This window comes from Strongylocentrotus purpuratus, unplaced genomic scaffold, assembly GCF_000002235.5.
Source record: "Strongylocentrotus purpuratus isolate Spur 01 unplaced genomic scaffold, Spur_5.0 spur5_scaffold_15, whole genome shotgun sequence".
NCBI lineage: Eukaryota > Metazoa > Echinodermata > Echinoidea > Camarodonta > Strongylocentrotidae > Strongylocentrotus > Strongylocentrotus purpuratus.
Genome location: NW_022145600.1, coordinates 23,579,801 through 23,599,989, shown reverse-complemented (window position 1 = coordinate 23,599,989; position 20,189 = coordinate 23,579,801). Strand labels below are relative to the sequence as shown.

Below are 20,189 nucleotides of genomic sequence, written 5' to 3'. Positions count from 1 at the left end.
AAACAAGTGACTTTACGTCATATCAAACATACTTATTAGTTTGCGAATACATTGAAAGTGCGACAAGAATGGCAAATCGAGTCTTGACAATAATACACTGGAATTTACAAATTGAAACTATGCATTTCTAAAATGATAGGCCTATATAGTTACATCATTCTTTCCATATACTACAACCGGTTTCTAGTACAGCTACATGCTTATGTCTATTTTCTAACTTTCTAGCATAAACAGATAATACTTATATAGAGGGTGGAAGGATAGTTCCTTAGAACTTACTGCTTTAAATTTTAAAGGTATACATAAAGCTATATCTACTAAGAATGAAATAAATGTTTACATAGCTTATTAATATAAGCCAAAAAAAGGCTTTTCTATGGAAAGTGAATACCTAATATTGAAGTGTCAAGGAATGTAGATGGTAGATAATACTTAACAAAGAAATGGTAAATACCAAATACCCTGCTTATAAATCATATATGATAAATTTAAATCACATTTTATTCAAGTGGTGGGGAACACTATATATTCAGTATCCACAAATTTTTTTTTGAGCTGCTTTTTCATAGAGCAAGGTAATTCATTTCAGTACATGAATACATTCTTGCAATGAATTACGGGTGTCCTTGAATAAATAACGTGCATGCTTTTGGCTCCAAGAAAGAATGATGATTTCTGGCGATAGTTCTAAAATATGCCTCATGTAAATGCTGCTAGAAATAAAACTAATCTTAAATATATCTAATACTTCTGGTTACACAGTGGACAAGACCAAATGGTTTCTGAAAGGAAGCTCAACAACTGATAACTTTGAAAAAGACCTTAGAAATAAATATCTAACAAGAAGTACTTGAAATGTTCAAAGCTGAACTGAATGAGAAGGAAAGTAAACATATTCCAAAATTAATTTACAGGATAAAATTAACAGGATTAACAATGACAATAACCATTTTAATTATTTACTCATCACAAGGCACTTTCCTATTAAACAATTTCTTCTGTCAGCTGTGCACCCTAATGTGAGGACTGAAGATGCTTATTGAGAAATCAAAATTCACATAACCAAGGCTCTCTAATTTCAAAATTATTTATGCAATAATTTTTATAGCACATAAGAAGACGTTTTCAATATTTCGACCATTCCATAAAGAGCATTATAACACACAAGAGCTGTATACAATGATGAAGATGAATAAAAGATCAACACATACATTATCACTATTATAAAAAAAAATCCTCATAATTTTAACAGTGACATGCAGAATATTCATAATCCTATAATCACAAGCATGACCCTTGAAAAAGTTCAGATCATTTTCATCATCTTTTTTTATCATCATTATCTTTATCATCGCCATCATCATCAACACCATTAACACTTTCATTATCACATAGTAAACAGTGACACAAGTTCATGTTCAAACAAAACATACCATTTACTTGTCAAAAAAAGACTTATTAACTACCGGTATTAGAAAAGATGGTTAGTACATTTTCTGATGTTTGTACTGGCAGGGATAATAATTATGAACCAATAAAATACACAAATCTCTCTTCAACATCTTTCCATATCTTCAAGAATGATAATAAGCCAGTTCGCAGATAGCCAGCAAGCTGCGTATGACGTCAGGTGTCAAAGATTAAATGAGATATATGGGCATGTCTTCACATCGTGCAAACAGGGTGAAGTGGTATACAAGATCTTTCTTTGGTTAGTCATTTGTTTCATCAGTATTCTACATTTCTTCTACAATATTATCTGAACTTATGAAATGGAAAGTTCCATGGAACAGAGGGACTTCCCTGATACCTCTATGCTGATGAAGACTCCAGGACCTCCTCCCCATTCTCCACCTCGAGCTCCTGGTGTACAAACATCTTGCTCCCTCCTGCTGCGTACTCCTGCACAGTGTCTCCGGATCCCTCAAGGATCCACTTGGTGGTGAGGAGGCCCTCCACCCCAACCGGTCCCCGGGCGTGGATCCTTGTGGTGCTGATACCGACTTCAGCTCCTGAAGAAAATTCATGACAGAAACAAGTATATTAAAGCCCGTCTGTACTAGTTTGGCCAGGAGGATTAGACCTCCCTGCAGGGTCACTGACAGGTGGTTATCTAATCGAATCAGCTCTCAATAAACAATAACAAAAATGGGACCATGGGGGACCAATGGTCACTGATTAGGCATTGTTTGCTATATAGAGGGCGCAAGTAGCTTTAAGTAGTGCCGTGGGGCTTTAAGTCATTAACCTGATTTTAATATACTATAGAAAAAGCCAAACACTTCACATTGTTGGTTAAAAATAACCATTACCCGGTAGACAAATAGGCACTACTAAACAGGACAGAAATATTTCTACCTAAGGGTAATTCCAGACTGGTATGACGTTGATTTCAATAAAAGTATACAAATTGATGATTGATATCAGTGTAAGTTTGAAGTATCCTAGATAATAACTTTTGATTAAAAAAACTTAGTATATTTTCACAAATTAATGAGTTTGTTGATTATTACAGGTTTAATAAGCCAGTTCTTATATACTGTACATTATAATCCATTACCGATCGGCTTTCAAGCTTCTACATGACACAACTGCATGGAAGTACAAGTCTTCTATCAAAACATACTTGTTCAACACTGTTTTCATAATGCTATCCATGTACAAATGTATTCAGTTTTCGTTGTAATGTAATCTCCACACTTTCAACGTGATGAATAATTTGCTCTACTCCATACCATATCAATTTGAAAATGTATTTTCAAGCAACCTGAACCTACACTCTTTGTGAAATCATCCTGAACATCCGTTTTATTTTCTAGCATCCCCAGCATATAGTCTATATCACTTTAGCCTGACCATGTGTTAGCTTTTCCAGCAACTTGAGCATATTGTGAACCATAATTTAATGCTGTTATTATTATTATTTCTATCATCATCTACATAATCATTACCATCATCATCATGATTATTATCATTATACTCATTATCATAATCATTGTTGTTATTGTAGTATAAGTATTATTATCATTACCATCATTATTATTATTACCGCTATTATTATTATTATTATTATTATTCTATCACCAACATTATTATCATTAACGTTAGACATCAATAGCCCTTTTACCCCTCATAGAATCCAGCTCATTCTTTACATCATAAAAAGACATATACTTTGATTTCGGACAAATCAGTAAATCACTCCATAGCATAACCCATCAGGGTCTTGATTTTCAACGTTTGAAAATTAACCACCCAATCACATCCTGGGCCAAACTGTGACCTAGATTCCTCCCTGTTTACCCATTCAGTGTACATTTTACCTAAACTGAAAATTCATTGGCTGTAGATTTCATCCTGCTTGAGAGTGAATTTCAAACTTTGATTGACATCGGTTTGTTGATTTCTTGTTGATTTCTTGTTGATTTCATACCCTCACATTCATTGGTAGTGTATTACATCCTGTGCTTTGTTCTTTGGAGTACATTTCAATATTCATTGAAGGGCACTGTGACGGGATATGACCTTCAACAAGGTTCAAAATAGGTGGTGTCTTTCATAATTTTCCCAATCCATCTTGAACTACCTAGATCATAATTCACTTATGTGGGTGACAGGCAGAAATCTCCCACGAAAAACCCCGCATTATGGATAGCAGCCCTTATTAATAGCAAGCAAACCATAGACAATTTACCTCGCTTTTCATAATAAGGACCGCTATTCATAAGGACCACTATTCATAAGGACCTATCCATAATGCGTGACTAAGTGAAAAGTGGTCTTTATAGCGGTCCTTATAAATAGTGAGCAGACCCCTGTCATACAGCCCATTAAAATGTCCAAGTTTAGAAACATACCCAATCCAAATCGGTATCCATCAGAGAAACGAGTGCTGGCATTGTGGAAGACACAGGCACTGTCCACGTTCTTCATGAATTCATCCGCTGTCTCTTCTGAAATCACAAAGACAGAAAAAGAAAATGAGAAAAGATAAATATGTTTTACTGTAACTTTCATTATCACTAAAATCTTCTTCATTAAAATCAAAACAGGAAAAATATATCACAAGATAATCTCTTTGTGCTGGTCAATACTGATCAATATTTAGGGCATGAACAGTGTATTCCACTTATCTATTAATAGTTTTATGGTAGTATATACATTTTCTTTACAATTACTGATTTTTGCAAGACATTTTGGAAGTGTGACTTTAAAAGAATTTACCAAAAAAGAAACATAATGTGAAAGAGTAATATTTTCTGTGCACCAACAAAAATGGATGAAATAAAGTAAATTTGGTATCATTAGAATTTTCCTACAAGATTATAAACAACATTTTGCTCTGCAAAATACAAACATGACTTAAGTTTAGCAGGAATCCATCAATCAGTTCTTGAGATAATGCGATCACGAGCTATTTTTGCATTCATAATGACCCCTGTGACCCCCAAATCTAGCCAGCTCATTAGCTCTGCAAGATACATACGTGACCCAAGTTTGGCAGGAATCTATTAATCGGTTCTTGAGATCACGTGATCACAAGAATGGGTCATACGGACGGACAACCCGAAACATAGTGCCTCCGGCTACTTTAAATGGAGGCATAAAAAGTGGCAAATGCGAATGAGCTGTAGGAGTTCATAAGGAAAGAATACAGAGAACTACTGACCATTATTTGTAACAATCACATCTGTATGGGAGCTGCCATGTTTGTGGACATGGTTGATTGCACCTGTGACGTCGTCAACTATTTCTACTGCGCACTCCAGGCCACCGTACTCGATGCTCATCGAGTCTGCCTCCCGTGGTCCAAACTTGAGGGATCGGGCCAAGCGAGGGCCTGGGTTGAATTTGACCTAATATGAGAATAGAATGAGGAAAGCTTGGATGAGTAAATTTACTTTTGAATTTATTTTTTAAAGTGTGGCCTTCTCAGTACCATCCAGGGTGCATTTAATGAATGAGAGAAAATTGTAATTAAACACAAACTTGCTATCATATGTCACCAACAATATGTATTTTTAATTTCAAATTTTTCAAGTATTTTCATACATTTTTATTTGATGTCAATAACAATGACATGAAAACTTTAACTTTTTGTCAGGAAGCTCTCTTTAAATGCTTATTGCTCATTTTTTCCAAAATATAGTACCAAAAATGCAAGTCTAAATTCATCATAAATTTTGTTAATATCTGAAACAATATCTAAAAGCCACTTTTAAATGAATGTGACTAATCATTAAAAAATTGTTTGAAAAACACCATGTAAAATAATTCCCAGGAAATATTAGTGTGCTTTTGAGAGGTTCTGACAAACAGAATTATAGATCCACGTTTATAAATATTGCCAAACATTCTGTCAAAAGGCAATGCGTTGTCTAGTCAAAATAACTTTCTACGTACATTTTCTGCTCTCAGCATATCAAGGATATCTTCAAAGACTTGAGTATGTCTGAACTTTTTGTGGATGAGTAGCGTCTCCATAGCGTTGCAGGCGGCTGGATAATCGCACTTAGAATCACGGACTGTCATAAACGGAACAAAAATATCATTATAAATGAATTGGAACAAATTGTACACCTATTTCATATGCAAACAGAAGATGGGCATGACATCAGTTCTAAACAATTGAAACTTGTGACATTGCCATGCATGTTGGACTTGATTCTCCTCTGTGTGATTCAAGAAAATCTTATGTCTCTTTATGACGCATGTAAAATGCTCATGACTGATTTGTATAAAGTTTTTACTGCTAAATAAATATTGGAATTGTATACAAAGGATATGACATAACTCACAATGTAAGATAGATTGTTCAACAGATTACTAGTCAGCATTCTGAATTATATCAGTGCTGTTTTGTTATTTACCTTTTAATTTGAAATGTCATGCATATCATCACCCTTAAATTGGAATCCATGCCCCCTATAAATAGTGCAAATGATTCTCTGCTCATGCAAGCTGTCATTACACATCTAAGTTTTCTATCTTCTCCTCTCTCCCCCCCCCCTGTCTCTCTCTATCTCCCAACTCCCCCCCCCCCCCCCCCCCCCCCCCCCCCGTCTCTCTCTATCTCTCTCTCTCTCTCTCTCTCTCCCTCTCCCTCTTCCTCTCCCTCTCACCCTTCTCTCTCTCTTTTTCTTTTTATATGCAAATGCAAGTTTTTAATGATGCACGTTCTTACTAATCTTCAGGGCCATGTCGAGATCCGCCTCCTCGTCGATGTAGACATGACAGATGCCCTCGCTGTGTCCGAGGACTGGGATACCCTCACTCTGCTGCTGAATGAGCTGAACCATCTCCTTGGAACCTCGTGGAATGACCAGGTCAATGTCGTCGGACATCTTCAGCAAGTCACCGACCTGCTCTCTGGTACTGATCTGTGAAGGGTTGGACGTCAAGTTTATATATGTTCATAAAGATTGGGAGCCTGATTAGTTAGTCACAGTCACACATTCAACAAATATGAAAGTTATAATTGAAAGGCCTTTAATTGAATTGGTGTGAGTTCTATTACATTTAATTTTGATGAGTTGTACTAAAGGTGTTGAATATGGTTGCCACATTAACATATTAAAAATTAAAATCCACTACATGTTCAATATCACAGATTGATGAGATGCTCAAACTTTAATGAACATATTCAAGAAAGCTCAAAAAGTTATATGAAATTTCAATTCTCAATGGTGATGGAAACTAGTATCAAGTAAAAAGCTCATGCTTCAAATGGGTCATACGATTATACATTCATCAACATTATCAAGCATCGTAAAGCAATAAATGTACAAGTCCAAGTTCTACCAGATACGGGTTGCATGACACATCCTCCGCAAAAACTGCTTAGCAATAAATATGCTACACTATAAAACACTAAACACATTCCTGACTTCAATCCTGGACCATACACAACACCTCGCCTAAAACCTAACCCCAACCTAAAATTCAATACCACTCCAACCCTAACGCTACATCCTAGACAAAATAAAGCCCAAAGCAATTGTCTCAACAAATGTTTGATGATCAATGATTGTTTTACCCGACTGCTAAGAAAGCATGTACATGCTTGTACAGTCAAACCTGCTTTAGTGACCACCTGTCTACGAAGAACACCTGTCTACAAAGATCCAATTTTGTGCTTCCCTTGGGTGCTCGCTGTAGACAGGTTTGACTGTATTAAAGAAAACAACCAGGAGACTGACGGCTTCAGGTCCTCTCCGATGGACTTGGTAATGAGGATTTATGCGTTAGCAAAGGGCACAAGCACATTGACTTGGTTTCGAACCGGGTTATGAGACTGCTACTCTACCACTGAGCCATCGCGCCTGATCAATGTCAGAGCACCAAAGAAATTGCAAAATATGCTCTTACCAGTGCTACAGCATCTTTGGCATCATGCATCTCCAGGGCTTCTTCTACTAGAGAGTGTAGCACCTCATTACTATAACTTGCTTCCTTGCCTCCCTTCAGGAGTAGACCATTGGCACTGCTGATGGCCAGTGCTGCTACCTGCAATATAAAAGTGAGATCCATCTTTCGAGTTATGGGTTTCAAGCTGATATAAGAGAACTTTCCAATTAAAACTTACAAAAACTAAATATGAACGCACATTTCACCAGAAACAAAATGTTGAAGAACAGATCGTAAAAGCTGCTGCATATCCTACAAGCTACAAAATAAAAAATTAAAAAATTCCATTTTCAAGAAGCATAAATATGGAAATAGAATGTAGAATCTATTTTTGCTTGTATTGTTCTTTGCCTGATCCAGCAATAAAGAGTAAAATCACCTTGGAAACCTTTTCCCGTTGGCTAAATTTTCATTTTTATATAACACACCTCTTCCATAAACTCTAGCCTGAGATATCTCCTTGTTCCACAAGTTAGCTTGTTCATAGTTTTTTCATCATTAGCTTAGCAGCAGGGGATAATCAAATTCCAAAAAAGAAGAAAAGAGAGAGAGAGAGAGAAGAAAAGATATAGAGGGAGAAAAAGGAAAAAGGGAGAGGGGGAAGGAAACTGAAAAGAAGTGAAAAGAAGAGGGTACGACTACGCTCTACATCCTCCCCTGGCCTTAGTAATTTCATTCACCGAGTAGGACGGGTGCCCCCTCTTCTTTCCACTCTCCAGTGATGTTTATAGAATTTATGCAACAGATTGCGAAATGTTGGCCTACCTGCGGCAGACAGTCTGGCCTGGACTCGAAGATAACCATGAGCACTCCGATCGGCACGGTGACCTGTCGCAGCAACATGCCATCGGACAGCAACGTCCTCTTGATCTCTCGGCCAACATTCTTGTGAGAGGTGGCCGCAATCTGCCTCAGACCGTCGGACAGGCTCTTCAGCTTGGCATCGGTCAGCGCTAGTCTGGACAGGTTAGGTCCAGTCATATTACCTGTGGCAAATCAGAGAAAATCAGTGGATCAATGATGTACTTAAAAGGAAGAGAGTAGTGAAGAATTTAAACTTCTTAAACACTGAAACATTAGAATGACATCAAAGTCTTAAAGTGTATCAATCACCTGAACAAATTAATTGTATGTACTGGTAGCTAGAATGTATCAAATCAGCCTCAAAATTCTTTAGGTAAACGGTTAAGGAGTGCGGAGAAAATAAAGGATAACATTAAAGCCAGCGTACAGGGCTTGCACGAAACCCAGGTCGGACGTGGATTCCGTGTGAGCCTTTTTCTATGCATGTGCGTACGCATAGATTAAGTAGTCTACTCCACAATAAGTTTTAATATTCACTTAGAATGTATACGAATTGCAATATCTCTTTCAAGAAGTAATATTTGAAGCTAATATTTTGGTAATTGGTACACTTTAAGATTCTCTTCTGACAAAGTACAAGGAAAAAATGGGAAATACCAAATGGTATGCTCCATATTTCCCATCATTCTTGTACAAAAAATTATGTAAAAAGTCGATTTTCAGTTCAATATCAGCTCCAGTAACAGTTTTAAAAAGTCAGATGATCTAGCAACATGCCTGATTAATTTCCAACTATTAAACTAAAAGGAAAGTCACAAAAATGCATGTTGGATATCTGTGGCTATCATGATGCAGCCATAAACATTATACAATTGACGGGTAGGCGGTTAATATTTTTAAAAAATTACCACCCAAATGAAGTTAGGATTAAAACTTACCATGAAACCACTGGTTATAAGATCACATTTCCTAAACTCTATTCTAAAAATTAAATATTTTTTCCATGGTTACTCACTTAGCCTAGCCTCATCAATGTCCCTCCTGTTAGCCGCCATGATGGTTGATGACCTTTCAATCAAGAGGTCAGCTAGACGTATTATTACCTCAGCTCTCTGAAGCAAGGAAAACAAAATAAAGATTCTACATTTATCTTTTATTAGTAACATTGTAGTACCGTCAATTGTACCTTGTAATGGTTTTGATAAGCATCATTATACTTATCACATGTACCCTGTAAAGTGTTGCGAAAGTAGAGAATCTATCCGACTTATGCAACAGCTTTTGATGCTTTCAGTGAAACCTGTCTTTAACCCTATTTTAACTGGGCTATTTCAGACCAGGTTTTTCTGGGGGGGGGGGTCAATTTGACCCCCCCCCCCTAAGATCTCGGCCGTTTCACTGCCCATCGCCACAAAAATTTGCATACATGTCAAGTGAACTGTATAGAATACTATGGTAATTTCAATTATTTGAAAAATTCACTCATTTGCATATTTATGGTAATTTATGCAAATAAGGTCATAAAATTCACATTTTTTGCCCATAAATCATACTTTATTCATAGTTAAGCATTCTTTTTTACTACATATATTTGTTAGACCATTTGGAATAATAATACAACACAAAGAATTGGAAGAGCCAGGTTATTCCTTATGTTATCTCTTGTTTTGATAATTTCTTATGTATTTCATTGGTTTTTTAACTTATGTATTTTATTGTTTTTGTTGTTTTATTTCATTTATAACTACAATTCAACTATTTTGACCACAAAACAAACACCTAAACTTTAAAAAAGACTAAATAACCAATGTTTTATCTCTTTTTAGGAAAAATGACATTTCCATATGTTTTGTACACAAATCACAAAAATGAGCGATTTTCGGGCTGACATGCGAAGACAAAAGGTCACGTGACTTTGTAACTATAAGTCCGATTTTCGAAAAAATTATTTAAAAGATGCGTAAGACTCAAAAGAAAAAAGTCTTGAAAGGAAAATTTTATATCTGCCGCGGTTTCGGAGTAGTCACGAAATTTCTACAGGGGGGGGGGGTCAAATTGACCCCCCCCCCCCCCTCAGTTAACGTAGGGTTAACCCTCATGGGCAACACCATTCCTGCATCATTTTCATACTGGACTCCAAAGAGTGACTTTGTTTCGTTGATATATAAAGGCAACTGTTTCTGCTTCTGGACAAAAATATAGACCGTTTTAGTATGAAAACATTTTCCATTTGCACGGTAGGGGTATTACAAAATGAAAAGACCACGAAAGACAGCACTTATTTTCTCATGATGGGAATAGTTAATAAATAAACACTCAAAATGTGGCTTTCATCATGAGGTGACCACAAAGGAGTATATTGGTGAAGGCCCTTGATTTATTCTACAGAAAGGTCCTGGATTTGATCCTTGCTTGGTTTGTATATTTCATTTGTCCCTCTTCACCCAAATGTATCACATGGTTACCTGGTAATGCTGAGATATTTATTGCAGGACCGTCTGGAAGAATAATGTTGATATTGATAAGGCTACCTTGCGTAAATAAGACCATAACACTAAATTATTACATCTTTGTGGTACCTGTTCGGAAGTGAGTGCCTGGAGTTGCCTGTCACCGTCTCTGGCTTTGATAGCCTGCATCTCCTCAGATTATATACCTTTCCTTCATCTTCACAACTTTATCGTGATATTATGATAATGAATACTTTTCAATGAAGATATAATGTTCCTATGCAGTAAAAAATTTATTAAGGAGAATATAACAGGCCGGGTATATGATATTAAGACATAAGTAGTACCTGTTCGGAAGTGAGTGCCTGGAGTAGCCTGCCACCGTCTCTGGCTTTTATAGCCTGCATCTCCGGGGACACGCCCGTGGGTTTGGTCTCCGTGAAGAAGGTGCCCACCTTCCGCCCGTTGAGGATGTTGAGGACGATGTCGTCCCTGTTCATGCCGTTGCCGATCACGACGGAGCAGCCGCGCTCCAGCGCCCAGTTGGCTGCTTTGACCTATCAAGTGGTAAATACAGTGAAACATACTTTAGCACCCACCTGTTTAAAAAGACGATCTATCCATAAAAAAAAACATCTGCTCACTAAACTAAATATATTGTCTTCCACTGTCGTTACATACAGAGGTCCTATTCTGAAAACGATGTTATCTTTAATGTAATAGAAAATTATGTAAATTGTCATAACAAATTCAAAATGCACAGAACTAAGACTTACCATTGATACTTGCGCAGATATCTCTTTTGATTAACAAGCTTTGCTTTGCGCAGACAATAACAAATGGCATGTTCTAAATTTGATTTGTTACAACATTTCACATTATTCTGCTAAAATTAAAAGATCATTTTATACAGTGTGATAGAATATTTTGTATACAGTAGTCACCTTCTGTGGCTTAATCATGCATGAATATTTGGAATGTATCATGTTCTGAGTAAAATGATTTATTCAATTTATTGTGATAAATGAAGTAAAAGGCCTGCCATAAGAAAGAAAGTGTATTTCCCGACAGACTATGTCTACATCCAAGCTGTCCATAGATCTGCCTTCTCCAAATGTTGATTCTGAAACCTAGGATCTATGGATTTCAAGCCCAACCCTCAAATCAATTTGAGAATGCCCCTCCTATTCTGTTTATTCAGTATTAAAGAAGAAAGACATTGCATTACAATAAGTATGCAGAGGGCAAATCTCTGCAGAATCTATACAAGCTAGTCATACTTGAATAAGAAATGTTGAAGTTATGATGTACTGATAGATGTACAACATGCTTGTCTGGCAGCATTGTCTATATGTATATATCCCCTGTCACGCCAACGAGACCGACACCAACCAACAACAGACCAAACAAAGAATTACATAGCCACAGATTGGCAAGAGTCAGTTGGTTTGGACTTGGTGTGGAGTTGGTTTGGTCGAGGTATTGGCAGATACCTGACCTAGTTTAACATGGTAACATATTACAGTCAAACCTGCCTTAGTGGCCACCTCTATACAAAGGCCACCTGTCTATAGTGGTCAGTTTTATTGCCCCCATTAAGGAGGAAACATGTCTTGAAGAGGTTGTCTTGAGAGGTCACCTGTCTATAGTGGCCACTTTTTGTGTTTCCCTTGGGTGGCCTTAATAGACAGGTTTGACTGTATATGCCTACAAGCCAACTAACCTTTGATTCCATACCGCCAAGCCCAACACGAGAAGTCCCTTTAAACTCAATGAAAGCTGTGTCTCCAGGGTAGACCGTATCTAAGAAGGACGCCCCCTCTTGACCAGGAGGAGCGGAGAAGATGCCGTCGACGTCGGAAAGCAGGACAAGTAGATCAGCATTGATCTCAATAGCAAGACGGGCTGCAAGGCTGTCATTGTCTTTGATACTTATGACCTTTACATAACAGAATACATAAATGATTAGTAATCCGTGAAATATTAATTACACTTTATCATTAGTCAATAGTTAATACCAGATGGAAGGCAAGACGGGCTGCCAGGCTGTCATTGTCCTTGATACTAATGACCTTTACATAACAAAGTATATAAATGATTAGTATTCCATGAAATATAATGAGAAAGTATATTACACATTATTTATCTCTGCTTTTTACCAGATGGAAGGCAAGATGGGCTGCTATGCTGTCATTGTATTTAATACTAATGACTTTTATATAACAAAGAAATAGTGATTAGTATTCCATAAAATATTAGTAGAAAGTATATTACACATCAGTAATCACTTTTTTGTATTTTATCAAAGGCATGACAGGCTACGAGGCTGCCATTGTCCTCAAAACAAAAGACCTTAATATAATGTGTTATGATTAATAACTCCATAAAACTTATCCAAAAGATTCTTAATTGATATATAATATCTATGGCAAAATGGGGAACTAGGCTCTCCCTGTACCTTTTTAAGGAATGACCTAGTGTGTCAGTCATGGTTACTGGTCCATGAAATAAGTCAAGAAAGTTTATCAAACTGGAACCAAAAATGCATTATCTCATCACAAGTGTTGATTGATTGCCCTTTAGATGTCAGCAGCCTGTGTACCATATCTGCTTTTCCTACAGTCTTGAAACCATGTTCTGTGGTCAATTTGGCTTGATTTATTGATAATACAGCACTATGTGCATTTCAAGGTTACTAGTACCATCTTGTTCATGGTAAGAAATATTGAATGGCAAATAATAATAATAAAGTTGGCAGAATGCTTTTAGCGTGAATAAATACACAGGGGATAGAACTGTCCCATGTTGAAAAATAAATAGATTCAAAGACAAAGAAACTTAAATCAAGAAAGGGAGGGGGTGGAATATAGAATATCTACGATCTGTTATCAATTATTTCTTAATATTTTGTAAAATAACATAATGAAGCAGCATGCGTCGATATGAGGAGTTAAATTTATAAGCCTTGAAATTTCTCAATCTTGAACCCAAGGATGTTCTGTGTTAGTTCATATACTGACTGTATTAAAATATATAGAAGACTTGTAAGCAGAGAGAAATTGTAATGTTAGGTGAAAAATGATTAACTCATATCCTGCCATGAGACTGCTAGCGCACTATTGTTATAGTGCCGTGTGCCCGCGAGCACGCTATCGATTGATTGCTACGTTCATGCTAGCGAGCTACTGCTTGTCTGCTTCGTGCACGCTAGCATGCATATGTAATATCAGTTATTGTTTATGCCAATTGCACCATGCTGAGTGCTTTTGCAGCGCTATTGAAAGTACCATCGTGTGCATCAGATTAACGGCTTTTGATTACGCGTCTTCGACTACAACAGTCAGATTGGATATTCTCGAGTAATTTAGCGATTTGTTTTTGATATCATATATCATCATTATGCCTCCCCATCGCAAGAAACGGGTATGCTTCATTGACCCGGATCTGGTGCGAGAGATGCTTATTTACCTCAGCAAAATTACAAATTGATGAAATGATATTGGTATCAATGGAAAGAGGGTGAAATTCATGTACAATGTTTATTTATACAACATACGAATGAGAAGTTATGGTGGATCGAACATATAAAGATTTTTAAAAACACGCACTTGAACCAACACTAAAATTAACTTGGCACACAGTGGGATTTGTGGCTGGCACAATAGGGATTAGCACTGTGGCACTGAGTGCATTGTATGGGTGGCAGCTTAAGAGTTAATGACTAAAGAGGAATGTGAAAGAAACGGTCTAAAAGTTATTGACAAAGGTTGATTATGTAATAAACAAGAATAGTTGTGTATGGCGAGGTTCTGGAGAACAAAGTGACTCAATCATGCTGAGAATCACAAGCAGTGAAAAAATCACTGCGCACATATATGGATATGAGGGACTATGCATACATGTGGCATCAAAATTTGGTCCAAAGTTTTATACTATTTATATTTATATTCAGAATATGAGGGCATGCAAAAGTATTTCTTGTCATGTGACATTGCTACTATGATATTCTTTCTCATTGGAAAGAAAAGAATAAGAGAAATGTTTCACCTTGGCTGGAACTCAACTTTCTTTTGAAATATAGTATTAGAATTTGAATGGGGTTACATACTGTACATGTACATGTATACAAGCTTGAGTTTAACCAATGGAATCTAACTAAGGATGTTAAAATGTGATGGGCAAAGGAAGAAGAGGATAGTATTATAAACGGAATAATGCAAATATAAAAGTTGCACAGTATCAAAGGAGAACTGTCCATGTTACTATGCTAGAGTGTGTAGTCCTGCCATGTTATGAGCCAATAAGTGGGTGATAGTGTCTATGTGTGTATGAGAAAAAAGTATAAAAAGTGCCCCAACGAGTCCGACGACCTCATCAGTGGACCACTATTAGTCCTTACCCCTGTTCTTACCCCGGCCAAGTCCTTGTCCTCCTCTGGGGGCGGGACCACCGCATCGTTGGAGTTGATGATGGGGATGATGTTCATCCGCAGCAGCTCCTGCATGGTGCCCCGGAGGTTGCTGCGGGTGTAGTCGTGGTAGAAGTCCGGCTTGGTCACCAGTACCTGTGGGGGTAGAGGGTTACAAGTTATAAAGTAGTGGTGGTTATTTAACCTGACTGCTATTAAATAAAGCACAAATGCTTGTTAGTAAGCAACCAGAGGACCGTCGGCTTTAGGTCCTCTCTGAGAGACCTGGTAATGAGGATTAATACCGTATCAAAGGGCACTAGCGCATCACCTCGGTTTTGAACCCGGGTCACTAGATTAGGAGACCACTGCTCGTCCAATTGAGCTACCGCGCCTCCATTCATGATGTTATCATAAGGCTTACCTCAAGTTTACCATGGCTACAGTAGGTCATTTTCTGATAAACCAATTGTTTTCAGCCGGTGAGCTTCAACATAAACTCTTGACTAGATCGGAGGCCCATATGAGCTGTACAACATGAAGCCTAAAAAAGGCTGAAACAGCATCCTTCTTTTTGCTGTCACCTCACTTGAAGGGTAGGTCAAGGATTTTGTAAAGGGGGCGGGGCATGATGATTAAAATTAAATATCTGACAACTAAAAAAAAGTGGGGAAAAAAGAAGCTACGATATTGTTCTCATGCCTTCTGCATTGAAATTTGTTTTGTGTACTTTTTTCTTATTTGTCTGTAAAATAACCATTTCTGTTGTGTACTTAAAAGTATGCAGATTTGGAAGAAAAGGGGACAAGGATCTGTTCCCCCCCCCCCAGAAGGACATTAATATTCTATTTTACATAGATTTAAAATGCCCTTTTGGCTCTGAGCAACTGATATCATTACCTGAGCAGTAGTGAGCCCATATTGTGAGAACATAGCTTCGTACAGAGACATCAAACCACTCTGTCCAGCAGCAGCACAGGCTCTTGAATCCATCTGAATAATGCTCTGCATTCATAGAGGAAAAACAAGTGATTTCAACTTCAATTGTATTCATATTACATTAAATGTATATTATTTTAAATAGTCATGTTTTCAAATTATGGTAATATGAATGTACTTGAACATTTATGATAACAAGTTTTAAAATATATTTAAGAGCGACAAATTAAAAACAATTATAGAAAGGCATTGACAAACAAAATGCTGTTTGCATTAATCCACACTTACTGATCATCATTGACTACATCTTACACATTCACATATTAACCCCTTGTATGATGTGGGATGAAATCCTTTTTTTTAAACCAAGAAGTTAAACTATGAATGGTTGTTTTTCTTTGAAAAGCATGACTGTGCGTCTTAATTTCTACAGATGGACAAGAAGAAAAATGTATCATGCAAGATGCTGGTAATAACTTTTTTGAAGTACACAGGAAGACTGTATCACATGCAAGTAGAATAAGTCACGATCATGAAACATTAAAAGGGCAACTCACAGAAGAATTTGGGGCAAGAGTTTGTTTGATGCTCTTTGACAGCATGACTTCATGGCGTAGCCTCTGCTTCCCGAATGCCACAGCTCCACTGGTGACCAGTACGACCTGTCTGCCTGAAGATTGGAGCTCTGAAACCTGTAAATGCACATTGTGGAACAATAGGATCAAAGCTACAGTACTGTATGTTACATGTAGTTATAGAACGAAAGCTGCAGTCATAACGGTCGTTCTTTAGAAGACTACATGTATGTCTGGCTCTTCTGTTCACCCCTACACAGAGGATGAAGTGCATCATATGGCAAGCTGAGAGGAGGTAGAAAGGCATTTATGTCAAGTATGTTTACCAAGTTTTATGTTTATAATGCCATTGAACGAAGGCTGCTTTATTTTAATAAATTTCTTGTTTGAAGTTTTAAAGTTGTTACTTCTTTTTTTTATGGTTAATTTCCATACATTGTATGCACCGAGCATCAATATGATGTACATTTGTTCATTTCCTCATCTATCCCTTGTACGATTTTTTCCACGGGCACATCTTTAGACGTTACTTACAGTATGTAAGTGATCTGCGCTATACAAGAAACCTTCACTATCATCATTCTATAATAAAACTCGTAAAATATTTTGTTAAATAGTTGCTACTAAATATAAATGATGAAAGACATGTTATACTAGATGCCTATTTCATGTACATACTGAACCCGAAAAATCATCTGCCTTAGTTCCTGAAATCGTATCAAATAATTACAAACAGTGAACCAGGGAATTCAACTGGTGTTGCCACTCTGTTTGCACATGACTAAACAAATCACCTCTTTTAGTTCCTAGATATTATGTATCGATAACATTCCGGAAGGGAATGAAAGATTCTCTTTAATCAGGAAGGTCCCACTCAAATCCCCCTGGTATAATCACTTCCATTGACTCACCTGTTCTACGATGGAAGCCAGCCTACCTAGGGCCAACCCACACTCATCGTCTCTTGTGATCACAGCACTACCTAGCTTCAGGACTATCCTTTTGCTGCTCTTCAGCTCCGCTCTCGACGTCGCCGACTTCTTACACCCTGCAGTCGTTGATACGGACCTCAGGGAAGACATACTATTTGCAATAAGGTTATGAGTGGACAACCTTTGAAGGTGTCCATCATTGATACCAGTCCTGGCTGTTGTCGGTGCTTGGCTATTCCGATGTGACAGGTTACTGAACAGTAGTCGAGACTGTTGTAAGAAGCTGATTTCAGGATTGAGCAGAGTCTTTAGGTGTGTTGCTGTTGTGCTTGCACTCACAGCACGGGATAGACTTGCAAAACTGGCCATTGTAGGATTCCACATCGCTTTGAAGTTTGAATTCACTCGAGTACTGTGTATCAAAGGCACAGTTGCCAAAGGAGGATGCTTCTTCCTGTGCACAGATGAAGCCTACATATAAAATCAATACCCTGGTTACTTTTAGTTTTACATCTCTGTCTTTGTGTAGAGTACACTTAAAGGGGAATTCCACCCAATATTAATTTGGTTTTAATAGAAGTGGAAAATGAGATAACATGTCAATGGAAGTTTGAGCAAAAAAAACGATTATAGATGAGAAAGTTATGAATTTTTGAAGGTGCAATCCATCAAACACAAATTGGCAACTCTGTGATGTCTCTTGCTAGGTTAGGGTCCCTAATGACCGCATGAGGGCGATATTGCAAAATCACCCTCTGGCTGCATTGGACTCTTTGTCACCAGCGAACATGCTTTTGTGCAGTGTGTGCCAATACGAGGGGCGGATGAATTTCACTTTCTTTATTTGTGATTCACCTCTCATGAATATTTATAAGCACTTACCTTATTTGGAAAACTTTACAAAGCTTCTGACATCAGAATCACCGTCAACCCGATCTGTCTTTGTCTTCAAAATCACCTTTGAGCTCAGTAGTAAGAGCAATTTTGACCGTGTATGAGCGATTATTTGTGCTGTTTTTACGAAATGAACTATGAGACCGGTAGGGACCACCTTAAAGTGTGGTATTATCGGAAAGCTTATGTAATTTGTGATTGAATGTTGACAACTCCAGAGGCCCACAAGCTTTCAGCGATAGAACATACCAGTGCTAATGATACCCTTCCCGCCCCGGCCGGGTTCAATTTTGAGAGATTTCGCGTACGGAAGTGGGCAATTAGTGGCAGTGCCATTTTTGGCAAAAAAAAATCTCTTTATTAATTAAATTTGTGATTTAGGGTAAGTTCTCAGTGAATTTGCTTTGCATATATGATGTATAAGATAAATCAGTATACATCTATCGCCATTACGGGAATTTTAATTGGAATTTTATTTTTTCATAATTATGACTAGCTAGGTCCCTCCCAATCCCATGATTTGCCCTGCACTAAAAAAAATTATATTTTCCATCATTAAATATGTTTGTATACATCCCCTGAATGAAACAAATGGGGCCGGGCTAACTCGGACCCTGGGACAATTCGGCCTGCTGCAAAATGGTCATTTTTTGTCATTTTACCCTAAATCCTATACCTGCAAAAACTGACCGTTTTAGCAGTGAGCAGAGTTGTCCCCGGGTCCGAGTAATAGCTCAACTCCAAACGAATCTAGATCTACAGAATCTAGTAGTACAAGAATCTAGACTAGACCCTATCCCATTCCCATCGTCAATAACAAAGAAAATTAATGTTTATTACATTTATTACAGTACATAGTAGATCTAATTATTTTCATCAGACTCCCCAGGCAAAGGCCGTCTCTAAGACTAAGACTTGGACCAACCGCTGCAAACTGCACTAGACTCTAGTCTATTTAAAATAATTCGGAGCAGGTGGATGGTGGACCCAGCGATAGCTGTCCCTTACGCCCGCCTGGAGCTTCGGCTGGCCGCATAGCTAGAAACGAGAGCTCGTTTTCTTGAATCGACTTGAACAGATCATACCAATTTTGGTTGTTCATTAATAATGTCAAGTAAAAGAGGCAAAGAGGGTAAAGAGATATAAGCATTTATTCTAACTTACACAACTTTCCGACAACAACTTATGTCAAAAACTTGAGCTTTATGACCCCGTCTTTAGACATCCAAAGAGCACTTCTAGTTCACGTTCACGTATTACTGTAGACTCGTACGTACGTACGCAGCATATGTCGACGTTCACCAGTACGAATTCGCCCCTCAACTGAATCGCCATTCGTATGTATTTTCGCAAAATTGTTTATTTCCAGACTGTTAGAATACCATAGTTCTGAAAAATGAGTCATGAGACATACACATTGTTTGTTATGATTATGATTAAAACTACTAAAGTAACTGAAAACTAATCAGTTCCATCCCCATAACATTTTTGGGTAAACTAATTTTGGGTCGATAATGTTTTGGCTGTGATGATATTGGGGCGATTCGACGTATAGACATGAGGATGAGGATGGTGATGATGAAATATCAGGCTTGCGTGGCATGCTAAATGCCTTTGACATTGATATCGTGGGAAAAAGTGCTGCTCGTGCAAAACAGAGCTGAGAGCTGTATAGCTGAGCATACATTGGTGTGGACTGTGGACGATTGCTATAATTATATTTTTAAAAAATTGGAAAACCCTTTAAAAATGCACAATAACTTCTCTCTAGCTCTCTCTT

The 20,189-nt window shown here is 37.6% G+C and overlaps 1 protein-coding gene across 1 annotated transcript; it reads right to left on the bottom strand.

Annotated features, from left to right (window-relative positions):
* Window positions 1-149: 149 nt before the first annotated feature.
* Window positions 150-19,682, bottom strand: LOC576086 (delta-1-pyrroline-5-carboxylate synthase). The gene is made up of 16 exons (XM_030985858.1): window positions 19,574-19,682; window positions 17,495-17,986; window positions 16,566-16,700; window positions 15,970-16,074; window positions 15,061-15,225; window positions 12,385-12,600; window positions 11,009-11,218; window positions 10,791-10,850; window positions 9,227-9,323; window positions 8,173-8,393; window positions 7,369-7,506; window positions 6,185-6,380; window positions 5,404-5,525; window positions 4,670-4,856; window positions 3,858-3,953; window positions 150-2,012 (listed from the first exon to the last, which is right to left on the bottom strand). Exons 2-16 carry the CDS (start codon window positions 17,897-17,899, stop codon window positions 1,813-1,815), a joined length of 2,553 nt encoding a protein of 850 aa, XP_030841718.1. The 5' UTR covers window positions 17,900-17,986; window positions 19,574-19,682; the 3' UTR covers window positions 150-1,812.
* Window positions 19,683-20,189: the final 507 nt, after the last annotated feature.